Genomic DNA, 23,451 nt, shown 5'->3' on the forward strand with positions numbered 1-23,451 from the left:
TCCCCATGCATGTACTAAAATATTCAATAATCTGATATTAGGTACAATAAAATAGTTGATCTTTTTAAAGATGGAAGATCAACCTGCAGCTTTATGAAAAGTAAAAATAAATTAGGAAACAGTTTTATTCTGGAAAATGCAAGCAAAGGTCAAAGTGATTAACTATCAAGAGATCATTGGAAAAGCATTTCTTCTTCCTGGAAGCAGACTGTGAAAGGAAAACCAATCAAAACTCAAAGATTTCTTTTTTCCCCCCTTTTTTTCCCCCTTTCTTTTTTTTTTCCCCTTTCTTTTTTCTCCCCCTTTCTTTTTTTTCCCATTTCTTTTTTCCCCCCTTTCTTTTTCCTCCCACCTTCTTTTTTTCCCCCTTTCTTTTTTTTTCCCCATTTCTTTTTTTCCCCCTTTCTTTTTCCTCCCACCTTCTTTTTTACCCCCCTTTCTTTTTTTTCCCCCTTTATTTTTTTCCCCTCTTTCTTTTTTTCCTCCCTTTCTTCTTTCCCCCCTTTCTTTTTTCCCCTGTCCTTTGGAACCAGACCCAGCCCTGCTGGCCCATTCACTCCACTTGTTATCCCTCTTCTGCTTCTCAGGGTATTTGCTCTTCCCACTTTATAACCTCAGCTTTTTATTAAAGACCTGAACAATTCCCATCCTGTTTTGGGCTTCAGTCAAATTTCCAAACAAAACCAAGAGGTACCTTACAAGTCAGATATTTCTAGACAGCCATGTGGTTAAAAGTATAGTTTGGAATCACTCAGAAAATAAATATATTTTTAAAGTTAAGGCTCTCCTGAGTGTCAATTGAGCCTCTCAGAAATCATAAAAGTGAAATAGATAATACACAGAATTAAGATGATTAAAACAAGTTAGTCATGTGTTTTATAACAGCAACTTGATTTTAGATATTAGGAGGAGCAGTTTTACATCCCAGATTGTGATTCAGCCATTGTGCCTGTAAATAATAAAACATTAACATAAGCCATAGCCATGTCTTTATCTGGTGGATATCACGTTCCTGATGTAGCTGTTCCAGCAGTGGCACTCACTGGGCTGTGCAGAGTCACAGCAAATTGAGATAAACTGGGAAAGGGGGATATATGTAATATAAATATCTGTATTTTTTAGTCTCTTTCAGTAATAACTGAGTTCTTTGCCTGATATCAAGGTGTGCCTCTTGATAGTTCTTTTAAAGTGGTGTTGAAAGTAAAATCAAGTGAAAGGTGCCTTGTGGGGGTGAATTAGGTCTGTGCAGTGGACTGAAAAATACCAATAGCACAGCACAGATTTGTCACTCACTTGGACTTTGGAATTTATTTCATTAATTTGCAAGCACATGGTTCTGATGGTGGAGGCATCTCTCTAGAAAGGCCATTAGCAATGGAAACACTGGGAAATGCAAATATGTGTGTACTTTTTATTACAAATACCGTAATAAAATATTAATTTTGAGATTTTATACAGGTACTTCACTGCGATTTAATGGCATCATTTTAGAATGGGGGAAATATTTTAAAACATCCTGTGCCACTGTCACTTTGAAGTACAGCAATTTAAAACATGCTCATAAGCAGCAGCCGTTTTTCTGTCAGACAAAAGTTTTACAGTTTGTTGCAGCAGAAAAAAACCCGGGTTTTAGCAAAGAGATCTGCAGCATTTCCACCTTGCACAGCTGAAATTGCTGAAGCAGTTTTTGCCCAATCTGGCACATGAGAGGTGGAAAGCAGAAACCTCACAGGTGCTTCTTGTGCTGTAGTTCTGAGCTGCAATTTCTCTAAGGGATCCTTTTGGAGCCTGGCTGAGATTCTGGATTGCCTCACACTCTGCAAAATGGCTTAGTGAGTTCTCCCAGCCTGTGAAGGCTTTGAGGATTTTTTTTAGTTGCTGTCTGTGTGTAATAAATGCTGTAGAGAGCTGTGGTTGTTCTGCGTTCTGGAGCTACGTTTTGAAGTTATAATTTGGAATCTCCATTAAGCAGCTTTCCGTATGGCTTGCGTTTTAAGGCTCTGCTCCCCTCCCTGAAGTGTAAGTATCAAGGGCAAAATGAAAGAACAGTCCAAATGACTCTCATGGGCTGTTGCTTATTAAAGAAATTAAAGCATTTAGGAATTTCTGGCTGTAGTTAAACCAATTCAGAAGTGAAGATTGCTTTAAATGCCTTAAGTTGTGTAATCCATTTAAAATGCCTTAATGCAAGCCTCCAGAGAGAGGCAAAAGCTGCAAAATGGCACTTTGTTCTTTCTTCTCCTGCTTATCTGTGGTGGAATTTGCACTTTGGTGGCTGTGAGGAAGGTTGTGGCCCCTCTGGAAGTGGCTCAGGCAGTCAGGAAGGCCAGGCTTCAGCTGGATGAAGCTGCCCAAAATCTGAGTTTTTCCATCAGCAGCACGTTGTGTGAGCAGCTCTGCTCCTTCTCTGTGCCTTCCTTACTTTGTGGAAGGAAAAGTTCCACACTTCCTTACATTTTATTTTATTTTTTTTTACTTCTTTGCTTCATTTGCACTTTGTCTTACACCCCTGCCAGCAGTTCTGCTTCAGCATGCTCATTTAATACATACTGATTTTGTAATTACAAGCTCTCTTTTAAAAATAAACTCAACTTCTGAGATCTTGAAAGACTTTTGCAATTAAGTCACCATCAAAGTAGGGTGAGTTTCTGGAGTGCTCTGGAGGTGATTTCCCACACTGCCAGGAGAACACTGCTGATTGCAGAGCTCTTCTCACCCAGCAGCTCCAGTGCTCCTGGTTGTTCTTCTGAAATTGGGACATCTGTTTTCTAAAAGATTTGTAGTTGTAGTACGAAAAGTCAAGTTCAACTAAAGAACTTAAATTCTACAGCATTGTTTGCTGTTTGGTTAGTGAGGTAAATGTGGAAGGTTGGGGGGAAAGGCTGCTCCTGACAAGGGGGAGCAGGAGGGTGGCACACACAGAGTGCCTGGGACTGAACCTCGCATTAAACCCCAAACCAGGAGTTATTGGGCTTGATACCAAGGGATTTTACATGAAAATTGTGTCCAGCTTGCCTGCAGGTGGGCAGGACAGTGACAGCAATGCTCAGGTGCTGTGTCCCTGTGACAGCAATGCTCAGGTGCTGTCTCTGTTTAGCCAGGGCAGTGAAATTCCTATTGCAGCCTGGAAAGGTGGGGCACAGCCTGGACAGCTGGGACACAGCCTGGAAAGGTGAAGGTTAGCCTGGAAAGGTGGGACACAGCCTGGAAAGGTGGGACACAGCCTGCACAGGTGAGGCACAGCCTGGAAAGGTGAGGCACAGCCTGGAAAGGTGGGGCACTGCTGTGTCCCTGCCTTCTGCCCCTTCCCCTGCAGTGCTGGGTGCAGGCAGAGCCTTTGCAGGGCAAGGAGATGTCAGCATGCAAATCAAAAGTGCAAATGCACGTCCATGAGTGAAATCTCTGTTAAAAATTCTGCTTTGAATGTTCCTCAGGTCAACTCCCAGTACACAGTAATGGGATATAAACACAGCATTGCCATTTGGGCAGACCTGCTTCTCTGCTAAAGTTGAATATATGCAGGGAAGATTGTGTCAGGGAGAAAGTCTGTTCTGCATGGTGGGTTGGTTGTTAAGCACCAGGGCTTTGTGTCATAAAACTTTCCCAGTTTTTGGAAGAGGAGGATGGCAGCTCCTCTAACTGGGTAAGGTGGGAGCTGTTCTTCCCCTTTGACCCTGAGGTGTTTAAACATTTGTTGTCTTAACAAACAGGAAGTTACTTGGTATGAATTGAGTAATCAATGCTTGTAATTCCTGCAGATTATGTACTTGCTCACCCATATCCCTCCAAACTGCCTCTCATTCCTTTGTGAAAAACTCTTTCCATCTGCCCTCGAGCAATAAGAAATAAATAGTCATTAGTATGCTTACATTGTAGTTATGGTGCAAATACTGTCTAGACTTAAAAATCCACGAGTTAATTTGCTTGGTGCAGACCTGCTTTTGCTTACTGAAGTAATTGATGTTGTTGGCTTTCACTTCAGTGTTTTCCAGCTGTGGACATGGCCATCCCAGGTCTGCATCATGATCAGAGACCATTTAAATTTCTCATGCAAGAGGCACTTCACCTAATAAAAATGTATCATTTCACCTCTTGTTGTGGGGAGGACTCTCAGTCTGATGCAATCTTATTTTAGAAGGGATTAGTCTGACCTTTGGTCCTGTTGCTGTATTAATGTAAATACAAAATGCTTAGCTTGGCTACAGGGACCAGCTAGAGCTCGCCATCAGCATGAGATTAACTGCTTGGAGCATTTTTCTGGGGCTGAACTGCTCCAGCAGACACTCACTAAGCCTTCCTTAGCGTGCAGACTGTGCAATGCTTTCTCCAAAATCAGTGCATAGGATTGGTTTGAGGGTTTTTTTTCAGAGGAGCAATTAATAAAAGGAAAATAATAAGATGAAGGAAATTATTACCTTCCATGTCAGAATAATATTGCGTTATCTCTGCAGTGGCAGTGATTTTCTGCTATAATGAAATAATAATATACAAAATAATCTTTTAATCAGTCCAAGATTTAATGATGCATGATTAAGTGGGTTGCATTCAGTATTTGTGCAGAGACAATACTGATGGATCTGAGTGCATTGCTCTGCCCCTGACAGGAATCACCTGGACAATACATCACTCTTCCCTTTACCTTGTTCCTGTTAGCTCTGGGTGTTACAGTGATTCTGCAGTGAGATGAAACACAAGTTTAACTTCTACTAATGGCTTTGTTCTTTGTCTCACAAATCCTTTTATCATCGGGGTTTGAGGTCCACACATTCAAGGTGCTGCATTTCTTTCCAACTTGGAGCTCTCTGCAAGCCAACCTCTCCTTAGGGCTAAACGGGGAGCCAGACTGGCACAATTTGTCACAGACTGAGAAATTTTGCTGCTTTTTTCCTCTCTTTGGCCATGAGGATTGGTCCATATGTAGTTTTTGGGGTTTACATGGGTTTTTAGGCTGTTTGGAGAGAACCCTGAAGTTGCTCCAGGTTATTTCCCCACATCTGCACGTGTTCAGAGAGACTTGAAAAATTCCATCCCTGCTTTTGACCTTTGACTTCCTTCTGAATCTGCTGTCCAAGAATCCACACCATTTCTTCCTGAACTCATTTATCCTCTGTCTTCTCTGTTCTCTGTGTCAGCAAATTAGTCTGACTTTGGAATTCTCCAGCTTTCCCATTTCTTGGGTGCTGCCTTTCCAGCGTGGGTGGGAGTCCTCAAGGTCCTGTGGGGCTGGGTGACGTGGGTTCTTCACTGCTGCTGATTTCTTTTCCTTTGGAAATGTGGCCAACATTTCATCCTTGCTAATGCAAGGAAATAAATGGCCAGGCATCCTTTAAGTTGCTTCCCTTTTTTGGGGGGTCTGCTCACCCTTTACTGTCTGGGGGTTACACACAAGGCATTTTTTCTGGTGACTTTTGCTGCTGGAGTTTTTTTTTTTTCTTCCTGTTTTCCTCATTTTCTGCACTTTCCTCATGTTCCTACCTTGACATCAGTTATTTAAGTATTGGATTTAGTTGGTTGGTCTCTCTTGCTGCAACGTTAAGTGGAATAATATTGGAATGGCTGCTCCAGAGAGGCTTTGTCAGTAAGAGCCCCTGCTGCTGAAGGCCAAACGCTGCCTTTCGTGTCCATTTTTGAGACCAGTTCTATTAAATGCCTAATTTTCCTGTGGAGTGATGGGCAAATGGAAGGTGAACAAGGCCCTGTCTTTGAGGAGTGCAGGGGACAGGCTGTTCAGGATGTGCAGTTTCAAATGGTTTCAAGGAAATGGCTTTGTGCTGCAAGTAGAATTTATGCTTTCATAAATTAAAACCTTGCAAGAGTTTGAAGAAATTTACATGAATTTCCCTGAAAGTAGAAGGTATTCATGTTGATTCCTTTGCACATTACTGAAGTAGTAAATCTCTAATAAAAGGGTTTATGGGAGGAAATGCAGATATTTTATTATAGTCTATATATATATATGTTCCCTGTTCTGTCATCTTTTGAAATTTGTCTTGCAGAACAACAACTGCATAAATTATTTGAGCAGAAACTTGTACATTTGCCTGGGCAAGGGCGTGGGGAAAGTGAACAGAATTGCATATTCTACAACTTTTTTTGTTAATTGAGTGTGAATAGAGAAGTTAATTATGGGAAGCACAGCTTTAGGAGGATGCAGCCTTCTTGCTTGGATAGAGTTCCTCCCTGCTTTCAAAGGCTGATCTGATCTGGGGCTTTCTGAACTTAGTTTTGTACAAGTGAAAACACTTTCCATCCATCTTAATCACCAAGTTCAACAGTTATTTGTCATTGCTTGCTGAATTTCTTGGTGCTTTTGAATTCCAGACAAAAATAAACTTTTGCTCTGTGGTCGTGCATTTAAATATTTTCAAATTGCTGCAAGCAGTTAAAGTTTGTGTTATGTTGCTTATTTTCTTACCAGCTGCTATTCTTTCTATGAGCAGAATGACCATTTGCATCCTTCTCATTTATTTTTTCAGTTCCAGCATTTTCCTTTGGTGCTGTTTGTCCCCCTCTGCAACTCCACAACAGCCCATAAAAATATTACAGTAATTCAAGTTGTTCAGTTCAAGCAAAAATGGGTGCTTTGATCATAATATCAAACAATTAAAACTAATGCAAGCAGAACCTAACAGCTTTGATAATTTGTGTTATTCAGAGTGGTTTAGTGGTTGATTTCAAAGTTAGCTCTCAAATGTGAATTTAAAAGCTACAAGGATTCTGTGGTCAATGTAGATTCCCACCCCAGTTGAGTTAAGCTTAAAAAACCTCCACTATAATTCTAGGATTACATGATTAGTAGTTCCTTTGGTACCCAGTATAAAATGGATAAAATTGAAAATAAAATCAAGATAATGGCTGCTATAAAGACAGCTCTATTGGTGCCATATGTATTTGAACACGCTCGTGAAATCGGTGTTACGGCTGATGGGAGTCCTTGCTTGGAAAGAATAGAAAATTGATTTTCCTCTGGGAGCAGATCCCTTATTTACCAGATTTTTAATTCCTATGTGCTGTTTTTCAGGCCATCGTGACTGAATTTCCTTCTTTAATCTCATGTAGTCATGACTTATTTTTTTTTATTTCTAAGAAAATAGAAAAATAAACGGTTCTTTAGAAAATACTTAGCGGAACTTTTGGGCAAACTGCTTTCCAGCAACAGGTAATAACTCCTTAAAAAAAAAGGAGTTGTTAGCTTTTCTTGGCTGCACTGGGGCAAAGGGATCTTGGGATTCTCTGCTTTTTCCTAAGAGAACTGAGATGAGAGCTGTGCAAGAGGAGACAGAGAATGGGAGAGAGCCCTGGGTTCCAAAAGGCAGCTTTGACTGGAGAGAAGTGCTTGGCCAGTTGTTCTCTGGGACAAAAACCAGCCTGACAAGTGGTTCTCGTGGCTTGTGCCATAAAAGTCAATATTTCCAGCTCAGATTGTTTTCACTCTCCAGCTGGACCAGGAAATTCTCTGCAGAGGCTCTTTCGCTTTTCCTGCAGGTCTGGAATTTTTTGTGATGTGGGATTGCTTCAGTCATTTTTTGCTCACCGGGTGCATCAGTTAGGGGTTGTTTAATCCAAATTGGCATCACAGTGCTGTTCATTAGAATAGCTTGTCACACAGCAAGAGGAGTTCTTTACAGTCCCCTCTGTTTTTTTTTTTTTTTAATTAGTGTGCTCTACTCTGGATCCTTTACTTCCTTTTGATTACCAGCAGCTTTTATTATTCACACCTACCTTTGCTACTAACACAGCTCTGGGCCCAGAAATGAGTGTCACTTCAATATAAGAAAAAATATTTAATTTTTTTCCCCCGTGTCTATTCTTTAAATCATTCCTGTAACAGAAATGTGCCTTAATAAGATCATTCATTTAACCAAGTACATGCATTAAGAAGATGAAATCTCTTTGAACTCTAGTTAGTTTTTAATCTTTGAATTAGATTTAAAAGAATATTAGAAATAATAATATTAGAAATATTGGAATTTTTACCATAAATTTAAATAGAAATTGAATAATTTGAACTAATGGTAGAGTTAAGTGGTGACATTTCAGTTTTAAATACGATGATCTGGTATATTGCAGTAGATATTTTCAATTTATTTTTATGAAGGGAAGGATTTTTTATGAGCTGTAATTCAGAAAAATATGAATCTATTTAATGGAATCATTCTCTTGCAGCCTATTTATACTGCCATTGTTTTTTCCTCTTCTGACACCCTTTCTGGAATCACTTTTTAAACTCTTTTTTTCCCTTAGTTTCAGCCCAGACTCTGAAGAGCAACCTGGACTCCATGAACCAGCAGATCCAGCGCCTGGAGAAGGACATTGAGAACTTCCCTAAAAGCCAGGACGAGCACGACAAGTTTGTGGAGAAGATGAGCATATCCTTTTGGCACGTCCCCTCTGGTTATTCTGGTTATTCTGATCCTCTGCTGGGGTCTTTGCAGCGCTTCAAAATGGGGTTTAATTCTCTTTTCGTGCATTTCTTCTAGAGCAGAGCAAAGGCATCAGTGGACGTGGTGAATGTAAGCAAGCAGAGAACTGAAAGCATCAATAATCAGATTTTCAAGGGGTGCCCAGACAGCTTTCCTGGAGGAAGTAGTTGCACTGAGCAGCCATAAACTCAGTATGGGGATTTTTTTCCTGTCTGAGAAGAATTATTGAATCAATTTTAGAAATATACCAGCAGTAAAGTTGATATATTTATTATTTTAGCTCCAGATGTGGTGGTTTTTGAAGGGCAGAGTATTCTGCTAATGGTTTTAAGTTACATTTTTAACATTTTAGAGGAATATTTACGTTTGTTTTCACTCTGAAGTGTTATATCCTTTAATTTCTGTAGAGAATAGAAACTGTGGATTCTTTAAGTAAAATCTGGGAGGGGACTTTATTATGATGTCTGTCTAGCTTGTTTTTGTATATCCAGCTTTCCTTTTCTTCAAAACTTTAAAGTAACAAGTCTACTGAAGATACAAGAAGCTCACAGAAATGCAGAAAAGACTGAGAAAAAGCTCTTTAAAAAAAAAAAAGAAAGAAATTCCCAGGTTTTTATTGTGCTCAGACCCCAGCTCAGTGTGGAAATATGGGAGCATTTGGAGTGGGGTGCCAGGGCCAGGGCATTTTGTGCATTTCTAGAAGCTCAGATATTCCTGTGGGATCTCTCCTTTCTGCTGCCACAGAAGTCATGGCAGAACTCGTGGGTTTGGTGTTTTCAGAGGAAAGAAATAGGAGGGGATTGATGTTCAGATCCATTCACAGCTGCTCAGCACGTTTGGTAGGTGGCTGTAATGAAGATTTCTCCCCTCTGCTGTGTCTGTGCAAAGTCAGTTTTTTGCAGGATTTACCATCTGAATGGAGTCAGTGACAGAATTTCACAAGTAGATATTTAGCATCTCCTCTGTATGGATTTAAGTTTCTGACAAGGCTGCTGAAAGTAGCTTAAGGGAGACAACTCCTGACTAAGTTGAAAATTGTTTTTTATTCCTTCCATCTTCCCTTGCACCTTGTCTTATGTGCAAGGTTCAGAGAGTTGCTGATAATCACTTTTATCAGTTCTGCTATTAAACAAAGCTCATTATTATTTCCCTGAGCTTCATTCATATCAGAAAATCTTTCAATATCTCCCTGTAATTGTTCTGTGCCTTGTCACCCCATCAGAGGCTGAATTCTGTCACGCTGGCCCCACTTTTGTTCATCAATTAAACCAATTTATGAAATGCACCTTTACCACTGTTTTTTTTTTTCTTGTTAAATTTGACAGCTCTGCTTTCCAGGTTACAGAAATGATTGTTCAGTTGTATTTTTGTTTTACTGCCTATGTGTTTACTTACAGACATGATTAGCATCACTCAGATGGTTTGGTGAGGAAAAAGAGCCAAGTAGATAATATTTAACATTTTTCTCTCTGCAGCGTGTCACCTGAATTTCGTAGAGAAGAAAAAGTTTGAATGCAAAAGAGTTTTTAAAAAAAAATACTAATGTTTCTTTGTGTTGGCAGAAATAGGAGGAGCCTATGGAATGATTGAAAGTGAATTATTCCTAGGATCCTGGGCAGCCTGGCTGGTTGATTCCAGGTAATTCCAGCCCCTGGAGCTGCCCCCAGAGCTGTGCATGCCTCCCTGCTTTTATCAGCCCTGGCACTGGGGGGCTGGAGCAGAGATAAGGCTGCAAGGCAGGGGCTGGCTGCACCTGGGGATTTGTGTCTGCATAATGAACAGATGACCTGATAAGTGCTCTGCTTCTCTTTTCAAAAGTCATCTCCCCTCGGATCAAGGGATCCAGTTTGTTTCTGCTTATCGCTGAATATGTTGAGGCTTTCTACACTCCCATGTTTTTTATTAGATTGAAGAATCATTTTGGAGGGTGTAAGAATGACACCCTTGTCTGCAGTATGTATTTCTTTGATTTCCTCAGCTGCCTGAAGATTTGTTAGCGATGGCACATCCTGAGATTAGAAAGTTACAGAATTTCAGGCCACACATCTCTCTGAGTGTTTGAGAAAACTTGAAATGTCTCAGTAGAGTTTTGGGATGCAGCAATTATAATATTCAAGGCACAGTTTCTCATTCCTGTCATAAACAAAGTTATTTACCAGTAGCTGTGGATGAGACTTTGTTCAGAGGATGGGAGAGTGATAGATACTGCTCGGAGTATCAGATTCATGTAGGAGGCCAGTGACAAGAAAAATGCCAGTCATAATATGAATTTGTAATAATGAAATTAATATTCAAAATACAGAAGCAAATTCTGTCAAACAATTTGAGTCATTTTAGTTTTTCCAACTTTTTTTAACAAATAAGCTTTTGGTGCTGTGAGTGACAAAAAGATGAATAGAAATGCTATCTGCATTTTCATATTGGATTTTTTTTCTTGCTGAGTTTCTAAGCAAGATAATTTTTCTCTTCACTTAATCAGTTTTTTATTTAGCACATACAGTTATTCATCTCACTGCAGTATGGCTGAAGAAAATAAAGGGATTAAAATAGTCCTTCTGTGAATTTCTTGCTATATTAAATAACTTAGGTGTGATTCCTGAAACAACTTTTCCATGATCTGATCCGTGACTGGAATTGTATTTTACCTGAAGATCAATTTGTAAATAATTCAGCTTTAAGTGGGAGAGGTTCCTTTTATAATTAGCCCTGCTGCATGCAGCACTGGGGAGTCTGATTCAACAGTTTAGAAAAGTAATTACAGACTAAGTCTGGCTTTCACTCCTTGTTTTATTTCAGTGTCTGTGTCTCTAATTGAAGATTTTTCCAAAGTGCAGAACTCTGAATTTTATATTTGCTTGCTGTAGGTGTGTGCAGTGATTTCAGTGATGTTAAAACATGGGTGTCTAGTTGGGGATTGAGAAGGGTATTCTCATTCATGGACTCCAAATGGAAATGTTATTAACAAAGATTAAAAACAACTGAATTGAGAAGCAATTTCAGAGGGAACAAATGGAAAGTTGTACTGAGTTAACATTAATATTGATTTAAAACTATAAATACATGAATAATAAATATAATTTCTTTCTCCCTTCCAACACACACAAACTAAAGTTTATTCCTCTGGAAAGTAATTAATTCCTCTAGAAATATGTATAATATATGTAGCTCCTGCTATAAACAGGAGCTTTGAACGCTGTTCCAAGGGCACATATTTGGTCACTGGGTTCATGATTTTTGTTATCCTGCTCCCTGCACAGGAATAACTTTGGCTGTGTATGTTTTATAAAATACCTGGCATGAATTTATTTCTCCAATGTGTCCTACGTAAATGGAGACCTTGTGTGGCTGTTCTGCTTTTCAGCTGATCATTTACCCTAATAAGAGACATTAACATGCCTAAACTTATTGAAATCTTTTGCCTACCAGAGCAATCAATGCTGCCATGTGGGTTTTCTAACTGATTGCATACATGTGAAGAATTCAAAGCTTTTTTTTTTAAAGAATTGCAAAATTAAGGGAATGATGAATGAAAGAGCAAAAATTACTGCAGATAAAAAAAATTCAAAGCACTGTGCATTCATCTTATCATTAAATGGAACAGCAGCAATTTGTGAACTAATTTTAATTTCCAGTAAGGAACACCATTCATTAGAAGAGAATCCTTTTCATGGAATAAAAGAGCTGCCTTCCTGACAGGCATGGATCCTCTCTTGACGTACATTTGTGCTCCCAGTTCTAACAACCTTACGGCCTCACACCGAAACACGAGGGGTTCATTTCCTCACTTGATGCACTTCAGTTGTACAGAAATGCATTTGTGCTCCCATTTCTAACAACCATTACGGCCTCGCAACGAAACACGAGGGGTTCATTTCCTCACTTGATGCACTTCAGTTGTACAGAAATGATCTGGGGACAGGTCTGGGGGCTTGGATGCAGTGGGGATGTTCAGATTAAAGTCAGCTGATCATTCTCCTGTGGGAGCTGCACTGCAGAGTCTCTCAGAGCAGCCCCTGGGGAAAGAGGAACGTTCCCAAAGCCTTGATGCTTTGCTCCCAAAGGATCTCAGCAGCCTGGAGGGTGGGAGCTGTGCTCCTGTCAGTGCCAGGACAGCAACTCCAGAGCCCCGGGGGCAGTGGGAATGGCAGGAGCTCTCTGGCATCTCCCAGCCCCTGGGATTTCCTCCTGGCTCCTCAGGGAGCTGTCCTAGCTGAGACAATCACAACCCATTTTCAGAAGGCTTCAAACTGGTTTTATTAAAGCCTGCATGCTTTTTATATGGAATTACAAAACTCTTCAGTTTACACTTTACTCATTGGTCACAAAAACAAAGTGCTCACTGGAACAGGCAGGTTTCTCTTATTTCTCGTTCTTCCTTTCTTGGTTTCTGTGTCGACGACCTTGGTAGGGAATTCTTTCAGGGGTGAGCATGGATCCTCTTCTCAAACTCCTCTCTGGCTCCCAGCAGTCACTGTAAAACTCTTCCCCAAGAACAGGAATTCCCTTCAGGTGACTGGAGATGGCCTTTCCAGGAAAGCCTGGTTTTGGTTTTGGAGCATGGGATGGGCGAGTGTCTTCAGTTCTGCAGGAAAATGTACATTCATATCCAGATGTGCTCAGAAGCAGGGGGCTCTCACAGATAACCCCCAGGGAAGCATTTCTAGGAGCTTTGGTGGGTGTCCCTGCATTTGAGGTCTTTACCTTCTGCCTGGGTGTATTGAAATGTGATTTTCAATGTAGAGGCATTTCTCAGGGGTTTGGAACTGGCAGAGGGAACCATTCAATGGTTTTTAAATTTCAGGTCATGTTTAAACCTTGAAGAGTTTTGTATATCTGCCTTTTCTTGCAGTATTTTTATAAATTTTTGTTCTCACTAGCTGCAAAAATGCCATTTGAAAAGAGTTTATTTGCAAGTCTTGACTAAAGGAGAATTATAGTTATTTATGCATAGAAAATATTTTCCTAAGTGTTGTGTAGGGAGAGAAGTCTACCTTCCTGCTCCTGGAGGGAGCATGGATTTTATTTGCTATAAAAAATATTTTTATAGTAAAAAAATATTTAAAAAACATTTGCTATATTTTAATTTGCTGTTGCATCAGAGAAGTCATCAGAGTGTTTTGTTAGAGTGTTGAACATTTGTTCAAATTGATTTCTTCTGCTCACAGTTCAAAACAACCTTTAAGGGGCAGGAAGCAGAAAGGTGCAGCTGTTTAAGATGAAGCAATGATGAACTTGTTGAACCTTTGGGATTTGCTTAATATCAATAAATTATAATGAGCACCCAGCAGTGGGAGGAAACTTCTATTTGCTATTGATTTTTTAAGGCTTGTAATTTTTGCAGTTGTTTGCATTTAATTATGAGAAGTTATTTCTTAAAAAATAAACTTGTGATTAATTTATCTTTCTAATACCTTCATACAGAAACAACTATTTTCTTCTTAATTTAAATGGAAGAAAAAGACTTTGCAGTGCCTGTTGAAGGCACAGCCCAGGAAAGTAATGATTTATTTACTGTTGAATCTTTAGTTCTATGAGTTTTATATTTAAATGGAAAACATTTTAAGCAATAATTGCAATCCTTATAGTGCTGTACATCTGCTTTGTAATTCATTTTAGTACATAAATTGTTAGAGTTCCAAGGAAGTTTTTGAAGCAGAGCCTGTATTTACTTAAGTGCCAGGAATACCAGAAGTTTGATGGTTTGTTTTTTTGCCCTGCTACAGCCTCGTGTCAATTTGAATTCATTAATAATGAGTTAATCAAATGTTCTTCTTGAACCACCTATTCTGTATGGTTTTATGCAAACTGGCTAACGTGAGCAAAGGAGAAGGTCTCACATGGGTGGTGTGCATTAAACTTTGCATCCAGGATTTAGGATTCTCTGTTTTTGTAGCTCTAAGACAGCCAAACGTGTGATTTGAGTATTAGATTTGAGATCCCAGCGATTTGCTTGGCTGTTTGACAGCCCCAGTCTGCCTGCCCCAGATTTGCATTATTCTGTATTGCCCCAAATGCAAGTAAAGCATCCCTAAAATGCACTTTTGAGAAGGAAATTGACAGTGTATCATCTTCTGAGAGGTTACATTTAAAAACCTTTTATCTCTGAACACTCGCCTGATATTTAAATGGGGCTGCCAAAGCAACCAAGACACATTTGATTTAACTGCTGGTGCTTGTGATTCTGAGAAGGCATCCAGGGGCTGCTGGATTTCATCAGCACTGCCAGAAAATCCCCCTGCTGAAAGCACACTGATAGTAGATAGGAAGAATTAGTTTGTACAAATAATCTGCCTTTCTTTTCCAAACTAGAGGCTTTTTTTTTTTTTTTTTTTGGAAAATTCAGGGCATCAGTGAATAAACAGAGTTTTCCTTCTCTGTTTTTTGCATCGCTAATTGTTTAAGCTTGTGGCATTTCAGCAGTTTGAATCCTGCTGGAGAACTGACCCAGCCAAGTTAAAAATCAGATTACAAGCAATTTGGGCTATATTTAGTTACTTATATTCAATTGACATTATTAAGCTTTAGGGGGAAAATAAACCACCAGTATTTGATGTTGAGCTCAAATGTACTTTAGTTGTTTGCTTAGTCTTTGGGGAGTGTGTCTCCCCAGCACATAAAATGATCTGTGTGTGCAGAGCTGCCTTTTTAAAGGTAAAAATTTAAAAATAAGATAATTAGTGGGTCAGAAATATGGCCAGCTAGAGGGAACAACATCAGCAACACATTCTGAAATGTCAGCCCTGAGCAGCCCAGCAACACTCACACAAACAATCCCAGAAGCTGAAATTTGTTTATTTGTTTATTTATTTGGAGAGCCCGTTGTTCACTGACAGTTGTGATAGAACTGTTGCCATTCAATTTGATTTCCACTGAGAAATATCCTCTGTGGCATTTACTGATCCTTTCATTTACCTGATTTTTCACCCTGGAATTAAAAACAAATAAATTAAAAAAAATGCCCCCACTAAAAGAGCTTTGAAATAATTGCACGACTGGTGTCACATTTGGTGTGACTGGATGTTTGTCATGGAAGTCAGTGGATATAATTGAGTTAAGGTGAGGTTAAATGTTCTGATTCTGCTGCAGATAAATATTAAATATTCCAGACCTGCAGCTCATTACCCCTTGTGTTTGCTGGGATGTGCAGCAGGTGAATGCTGTGAGTCTTTGGACAAAGTTAACTTATAAAAATATAGTGCTGAAAAAAGGCAAATTATTCTGCTGTTCTGATAGAATGGCTCTCCTTTTCTGCTCGTGGCTGAAACCATTTTTGTTTGGTTTGTTATTTAATCCACTAAATGGCAATGTTGCTAATTATTGTCCCAAATACTCATCTTTCCAAATTAGTGGGGGAAAAAAATCAATCAATTTGTCATGATCCCATTACAAACCTAATTTCAGAATTGCTGTGCAGGTTTTTACACTGGCCATTTAAAGGGAAATGCTTTTCCTTCATTTCCTCTTGTGCTTTGAGCGTGCATGGTGACTAAGCTGTAACCCTGGTAGAATTAGATATTTCCCAATTAAAGATGAGTTTAACCTTGTGGAAAAACAACTTTAATCTCCTCCTGCTTGGTCAAGTCCAGTCTCCCTGCTGAGAGGCAGGATAACATGAACATTTCTGTGCTGGGAGATGGCTGAGGAATTCAGGTCTCTAGCATTTTTCTGCCCTCTGCTTTGTTTATCCTGAGTAAATTCTAAGAGGGATGTGAGAAATCCTGGTGGAAGGGACTGCCAGCCTGTCTTCTGTTCAGCCTGGAACTTGTAAAAGTCAGGCTGGAATCACGAGGGCTCCTTGTGGGGTGTGTGGAGCAGCAGGTTTATCTTCAACCAGAGCACCACAGCATCACTTCAAGCCTTTGTTTTACAGCCTCTTTTTCTCAGCTTTAACGAGCCGTGGTGAAGCTTTCTGGGATGAATGTGGGTGATTCTGTGTGGGGAGGGGGGTTTAATCACTCCAAATATGAGATTTTCCATAAGGTACACTGAAATTCTGTGTTTTCCTCCGTGGTGCTCTAAGCATCCAAAGAATTGTTAGTCTGTTTTTATTGCAAACCATCAAGTAACAGACGTGCTGTTGAGGTATTTCATGTGAATTGTTTCATTTGATGTAGTCTGCATGTTGCTCGGTGAAATGGAATTTGAAAAACTTCAAATTGGTCAGGTCCCATCTGGCAAGATTCCAGATGTTTATTTTTATCATAATATGAGTTTTTTTTACAGTACTCTGCTTGGTACCTGGCTTTGTTCCCTTTATTATACCTATGTATTTTAATATCTTAATGTTCATTGTTGGGAAAAGAATTCTACCCAGGCCTGCATAATTGATCATGAGATATTCCATCTTTTATGAACAAAACATGGTGTAAGCCAAGAGGGAGCTGTTAGTAAGTCAGTGTTGCAGTGCTTGACCAGTAATGTGAAAATTGTTGATTTGCTTTGAGACAAGCTCAGCCTCAGACTCCAGGCTGCCTTAAGGGTGTGAGCACAGCAGGATGAGAGGTAACAAAATGTTCAGCAGGATGAGGGATCATTCAGGGTCTTCAGGGGCTGGTAAGAAATCCATTTTTGTCTGCCTGCTTCAAAGAGAGTCTGTAACAAAGTTTAGTCTATCAGCTAAATTACCAGATTAAAAAATCAGCAAATAATTCCCATGCAAATTAAAAAAAATGGAGGGGTTGTGGATCAGGAATCAAGACCTAATAGTGTGAGGAAAAGCTTTGGAGAGGTTTTTCTCCACTCTAATGGAGAAAAAGAGTAATGGGCTTGTGCATCTAGGAGGATGTGGTTTATGGCAGGATGAATTGTGCACTGTCTGCTCCTTTTTATGAGGTAAAAATCCAGAAAGCCAACGCAGCAGGAATTGCAGTATTAACAATATGTTCCTCATAAAGTACAATTAATTAATTTGAATATTTGCTAAGGGGGTGCTCTTTATTTTGTGTTTCAGGGTGGCATTGTTGTGAGTGTTGACTCCATGGTTTCGTGTTTGTGCAGATGCCATACGCTGAGGACGTCAGGGCACTCTGAACATTTTTGGGCAGGGTTGAAAGGAAGGCTGGGAGGGTGCTGGAACCTCACAGAAACACCTGTGGGCAAGCCTGGGGGAGGAAAGGTAAAGGCAGTACACAGAGACAAAAAATATGGAAGAGAAGTGTTAGTAATTCATCTTCATGAAAAATCCTTTTATTTTTATCGGAATATTGAATCTGGGAACGAACCTAAAACCTTGTGTTTGTGTGCCCTCAGTCATGTCTGATGAAAGCTTTTGTGAACTTCCCCAGATGGTGAGTTTACCCAGTTCAGCTGGATTTTCAGGGTCTGTGGGGACTCATTTTTTGTTACCTTGCTGTTGCTCTTTAGAGAGGTTTTCTCTCCTTGTTTCCCCCTTGTACAGAAAGAATTAAATCTCTTGTCTTGCCAGACTCAACAGTGCTTTTTAAAGAGCTTTCCACTCCTTTTCCTGCCACATAATATTTCTTTTCTTTATTTTTTTTTCCTCTTTGATCCATCTTAAAGCAAAGTGAAAATGCTCACCGTGTTCCAGGTGATAACTATAGGATTATTTAGGTATAATCTTTGCTTGGATTGAATTTGAAAAGCACCTAATAATGTGTCATGTTTTACTGCACAATGCTCATTTCTCTTACAATTATTTGATGTCAGTAAAAAAAAAAAAAAAAAGAAGACAAATCCCTTTGGAAATGATCCTTTCTATTTTTACTGGTCTGGACTAAGGCAGAGTTTTCATAAAGTTAATAGTTTAAAATACAAGAACTTTGGAGCATTATAAATGAAAATTGCGTTATGCAAAGCACGATATCAATTTTCTTTGACAGTTTACTTCTACCTTCAGATTTTCATTCCTTTTTACAAAGGAAAGCCCTAATGGGAGCAGACACAGGATTATATTGACTCTTTCATACTGGGTTGCAGTAAGAATTCTGTGAACAGAAGTGTACAGATGTCTGGGAATAAGGAGGAAATTGATAAATGGCACGAAGGGGAGGCAGAGTGACATGCAAGAGGTGTAGCTGTGGCACAGTCAAAAGCTTCCAGTTGCTTATTTTCCTAATGTTTATTTCCTGCAAAACATATATTCTGTAAATTGTATAGAATGGACTTTTGTACATTTAATTGCAGACTTCAGGTCAGAGATCTCTGTTGGGTTTTGGTTGAAATCCCAAAGGTGATGGAGCTGTGCCCCAGGAGGGAGCTCTGTTCTGTTCTGCACCCTGAGACATCTCCGAAATCGTGCTGCAGAGCTGAGAAGATCCAGAGAGGACTGGGGCCAGGGAAGGAGGAGAGAATGAAAGAGCCTGTGTTGGCTGGCTGGGGACAGAGAGCTTTGGCAGCAGTCTACAGCACATGGAAAATTATACAGGAGAAAAAATTGTGTGAAGATTCCATAGAATAAAATTCCATGAACAGAACTCCACTTCTGTGCACGTGCCAGAGATTTAATGGCTCCTCAGTTGTGAATCATTGCCTGGGGGAAACTGGGCTTTCATCCTTAAATTTATATTAAACCAAGTTGTCCAGATCACTGAAAGATATTTTTTGTAAAGGCTTGTGCTTTATTAGAGTGATAATCCATTAGAAATCCATTCTCTAATTATTGTATGCTTATTTTAAAATCAGAAATTGAAGGGGAAGGGCACTCTATAAATCCCTGGAGCTGCAGCTTTTAGATACCAAAATCAAAGTGTCCTGAGATTCTGCTTTAGCAAAACTCTTGGTGTTGATGGAGCTGCTTTTTGCCCTCTGCAGTTCTCCACACTCCAAACAGAAACTTTTTCTTTTAAAGGCTCGAGTGTTTTGGAGGAGAAGGATGTCACTGAGCAGCAGGAGCTGCCTGTGAGTAAAGCAAAGCTGGATTTCTGATCCCCGTTCCTGTGAGGCTGCTCTGGCTTTTCCTCTGGCCAGAAGAGTTCTTTAAGGGATGTTTCCAAGTGCCTGTTGTCTGAGAGAGAATTTTGAGGGATGCCTTCTCTTTCCTGACCTTTCCTTGGTTTAGCCCCAGTCACTGGGGCCAGGGCTGTTTGTGTGCAGGCAGTGGGGAGCTCCTAGCAAATAACTGATTGATCCCAAACTGATTGATCCCAAAAATGTGGGGCCGTGTCTGCAGGGGAAGGAGGAGTGGGGGAACATGCATCACTTTACCCAAATCATATTTGATGTGTGGTTTTACATGGGCACCTGCAAAATAAATTCATTTTAGTCTAGTCTTTCATTTTCTCCTGTGCTAGAGTTTGTGAACATTTCATAGCAACAGTTGTTTGTGCTAAACAATTATCAGTTTGCTTTTTTGTTTCCTCAGGTGACATAAAATTCCTTTTCATCCTTGATTTGGAACATCTGGGCTCTTGAAACACTGTACAATCAGCAGTTTCTCAGATTTCTCTAAACAAGAAATTGAAGATTTCTGCCATGGCAGCCCTAAAGGAATACTAAAAATACAGGGGGGAATTTCTCTTTTCCTTCCCCAACCTTTACCAAAAACTTTCTCTCGCTGAAGTAACCATCAGATCTGATTGAAGCTTGTGACAAGCAGGTGCAGTGACAGCTCAAACATTAATTAAAGCAGCTGAAGTGAGGAAAAGCTGCATGATCAAAGAGAGGGAACGTGGCTGCAGCTTCCCTGAAAGATTCAGGGCACACCAAGCTGTAATTATTGTTTAAGGCACCTGATTGTGTGATCCAAAGGTAATAGATTATTTCTAGGAGTGGCCACCGAGCTTTTGCTGAAATGCCTAAAATCTGATTTTTAACGTTGTTAGAGTGTGTCGACACTTCTGTTATTTGAAACAGTCACAACTAATTTGAATATAATATGCAAAGCAAATTTTACAACAGCATTTCATTTGTACAAGCTGCATTTCTGTTGTTTCCTTCTTGTTTTTATTCATCTAAAGAGATTTTTATCTAATTGTTCTCCAGGGAAGGGATGCTACAAATCCATTACTCTGGCAACATTTTCTGTCTGATATATGCTTGAATATCATGTTCTGTGTTGCTTTCTAATTAATGCAGGAATAGTGATTGTTTGCCACCACAAACTAAAAATATATATTTGAGTTTTTGGAAAAAAGCTACAAACACCAGTCTTCATCCTGTTTGAAATTATTTAAAAAGCAGAATATCACAACTGAGAATTAAGATCTGGATGGTTTTTGGTGTCGGGCAGCATGAAGGCAGTTTCACAGTTCTGGTGATGGCATCAGTGGAGATAAAGTGTTGCTTTTGCCAGGAGGAAAGGTTTGGTTTGTTTCAGTGGTTGTGGAGCTTTTAAAAACTCTCTCTTTAAAATGGGACTGTGGAATTTGGGAAGGTTTCTCTTTTACAATACTGGAAAAAAAAATTCTGAGTTCAGAAACTTTCTTTTTCTTTGAATAAAAAACCCACAAGTGGTTCAGGTTAATTTAGGTTAATGCCTAGCTCTAATTTTTAAGTGTGGTGGGTTTTTTTGTTTTGTTTAGTTTTTTTTTTTTTTTTAGTTTTTTTTTTTTTTTTAGTTTTTTTTTTTTTTTTAGTTTTTTTTTTTTTTTTAGTTTTTTTTTTTTTTTTGTTTGTTTGTTTTTGTTTTTGTATTTTTTTTAAATGGATAAGATCTTGCCTTCTCTCCAGCCAGTGGCTTTAGAAATTTTGCCTTTTGTGTTCTCCTTGGAGAGCCAAGTGCTCTTATTTATTTTTAAAGTTTTCTTTTTGCTACCAGAGGAAATTCCTAATTTGCCACCTAAGTCTTGGACCCAAATTTCCCCAGTATAAAACAGTTCAAGTTCCAAGTTCTGTGGGGCTTTGCTCCTTGGACTGAATGTTTTATGAAGTAGGCCCTTGTTTATCAGTTTTTGCCCAGAAACTTCCTCTGGGACTTTTAGAGAATTGAGCAGTGATCTTTGTGTCCTCGTTAACGGAATATAAATAAAAAAGTGATATTGAAATGATGTTGACTAAAGCTTTCTCCTGTGCATAGCAATGTGGTCAATCAATGGAAAGTGTCTTTTCATTATAGAGAAGTTTGAATGCAAAGTTAGGAACTGAATTGATTGCTTAGAGCTGGGAGGAAGTAAACACTGACAGATATTTTAGTGTTTACCAAGATAAAATTGTTATGGCCATTTAGGCACAAGTCTGAAAGCTTCATCTTAATTAACGAGAATTAATGGTTATTCTGAAATTTTGGGAGAAGGAGCAGGTGCAGTCGGGCTTGTTCTTGGATGGTTGTGACCTTCCTGTGCTTCATTCCCACAAACACAAAACCAAAGTCTGAAAGCTTCATCTTAATTAACAAGAATTAATGGTTAGTCTGAAATTTTGAAGAGAAGGAGCAGGTGCAGCCAGGCTTGTTCTTGGATGGTTGTGACCTTCCTGTGCTTCATTCCCACAAACACAAAACCCACTGAAATCCTGGCTTTTTCCAGTGGATGCAATCATGTTACATAATTCTGATAATTAATGAGAATTTCAGGTGCTAATGGAGCAAAGGGCGAGGCAGAGCCCTCCTTGCTCCCACACAGCTGAGAATCCCCTGCTCCACTGTGGTTTGCTTTCTTTGGGTTTTTTCCTCAGCTCTTCTGTCAAATGCTGAATGATGAGGTAATTTGCTTTATAATGAGAAAGAAATTCTCACACTGAGCTTTTTGTGGTATTTTATTGGGGAATCTTTCAGCTTTTCAGAAGCACATGATTCTGTGTACACAGATAAACTTGGGCTCCTGCTATGGCTCCTGGCTTCTTTGGACTCTGATTTGGGTAGGGTGAAGTGTATTGCAGTGAAGATTTCTGCAGGGTTGTTTTTTTGTTTTGTTTTGTTTTTGCAAAGGCTTCCAACAGGAGGAAAAGATTAGGGATATAATTGTGATTCATAATTATCTGTGTATGCTCCAGAAGTCTTGGCTGCTGTGCAGTCACAGAGATGCATTATGGATGGAGTGAGTGATGAAATTGTTAGCATGTGTTTACATCCTGATAGCAGGTGAAAATAGAGCTATCAGTGGAAATGACTTAGTGCTATTAAAGCTGAATTTCTGTCTTCAGTTAATAAGTTCTGTTTGCATTGCCACAGCTCAATTCAAAGAATGCTCTATTATGAATGAGCTGGGAGATTAAAACTAAGAGCTCTTGTGCATCTTTCATTAAAGATGGCACCATTGGCTCAAACTTTCTCTTCTACCAATTTCAAACAGATATTTAGCCTGGTGGTTCCTCAAGCCAGAATCCTACTCTGCAATGGCATGCAGGAAAACGTGGGAAAACCAATCTTTTGAATAAAGTACTTTCTGCTACTTTAACAAGCACCTTTAAACTTGCTGGAAAAAAAAATCTGTGATTTTTGGTTTGGAGTGGTGAGAACGAAACCAAGTTTAGAGTTTTTAAATGAAAACTCTGTAAAGCTTCAATCTCTCTTCAGGAAAACTTGGAATTAAGGGTTGCTGTTACACAAAGCTGACACACACATTCCTTACTGGTTTTTTTTTTTCATGAAATAGTGCTGGCACATCTGGCTGTGCTCCCCTGGAATTCCTCCCTTGCCTGAATCGCTGCATTTCAAGGGGATGTTTGAAACCACTAATATGTTAGAAGTAGGGAGGTTGGATGCAGCACACAGAGTGTGACAGTAACTCTGTTAATATTGCATGCTCTATGACTGGGAACTATTGTCTTTACAGCTCTGCCTTGTCTTCTTCAAAATGAAGAACAGCTGAAATCCTCAATTCTCTCTTGGCTCTCCCTGTTCATCTGTCTTGCTGACATCCCTTTGTCTTGCAGGCCATCTGTTAAAGATATTTCTTACTTGCAGTTTGGTACTTAATAGATAAAAAATAATAATGTTGAAATTACAGTGTCTATTTCTAGAGTGGTGCTTTAAAATATCTCCTTTCAGCAGCTCTGCTGGGGTTTTTTAGTGCTTACTGTTGTTATTTGTTATGTGAGTGCAACGTCAGTGGAGAGTTGGGAGCTCTGTCGCCAAGAATAGGCTGCAAATCTGCAATTGTGCAAGTATTTTTCTTTTTTTCAGACTTTTTGG

The 23,451-nt window shown here is 39.4% G+C and overlaps 1 protein-coding gene across 5 annotated transcripts in view; it reads left to right on the top strand.

The window, feature by feature from the left end:
• DIAPH2 (diaphanous related formin 2) overlaps positions 1 to 23,451 on the top strand; it is a 172,755-nt gene that overhangs the window by 75,957 nt on the left and 73,347 nt on the right. For all 5 annotated transcript variants that reach the window (XM_041396311.1, XM_041396306.1, XM_041396308.1 and 2 more), the window contains one exon: positions 8,245 to 8,369. In XM_041396311.1, the coding sequence (XP_041252245.1) occupies positions 8,245 to 8,369 (125 nt within the window). The remainder of the gene's footprint in view (positions 1 to 8,244; positions 8,370 to 23,451) is intronic.

Source organism: Onychostruthus taczanowskii, unplaced genomic scaffold, assembly GCF_017590055.1.
Source record: "Onychostruthus taczanowskii isolate IOZ18803 unplaced genomic scaffold, ASM1759005v1 scaffold13, whole genome shotgun sequence".
Classification (NCBI taxonomy): domain Eukaryota; kingdom Metazoa; phylum Chordata; class Aves; order Passeriformes; family Passeridae; genus Onychostruthus; species Onychostruthus taczanowskii.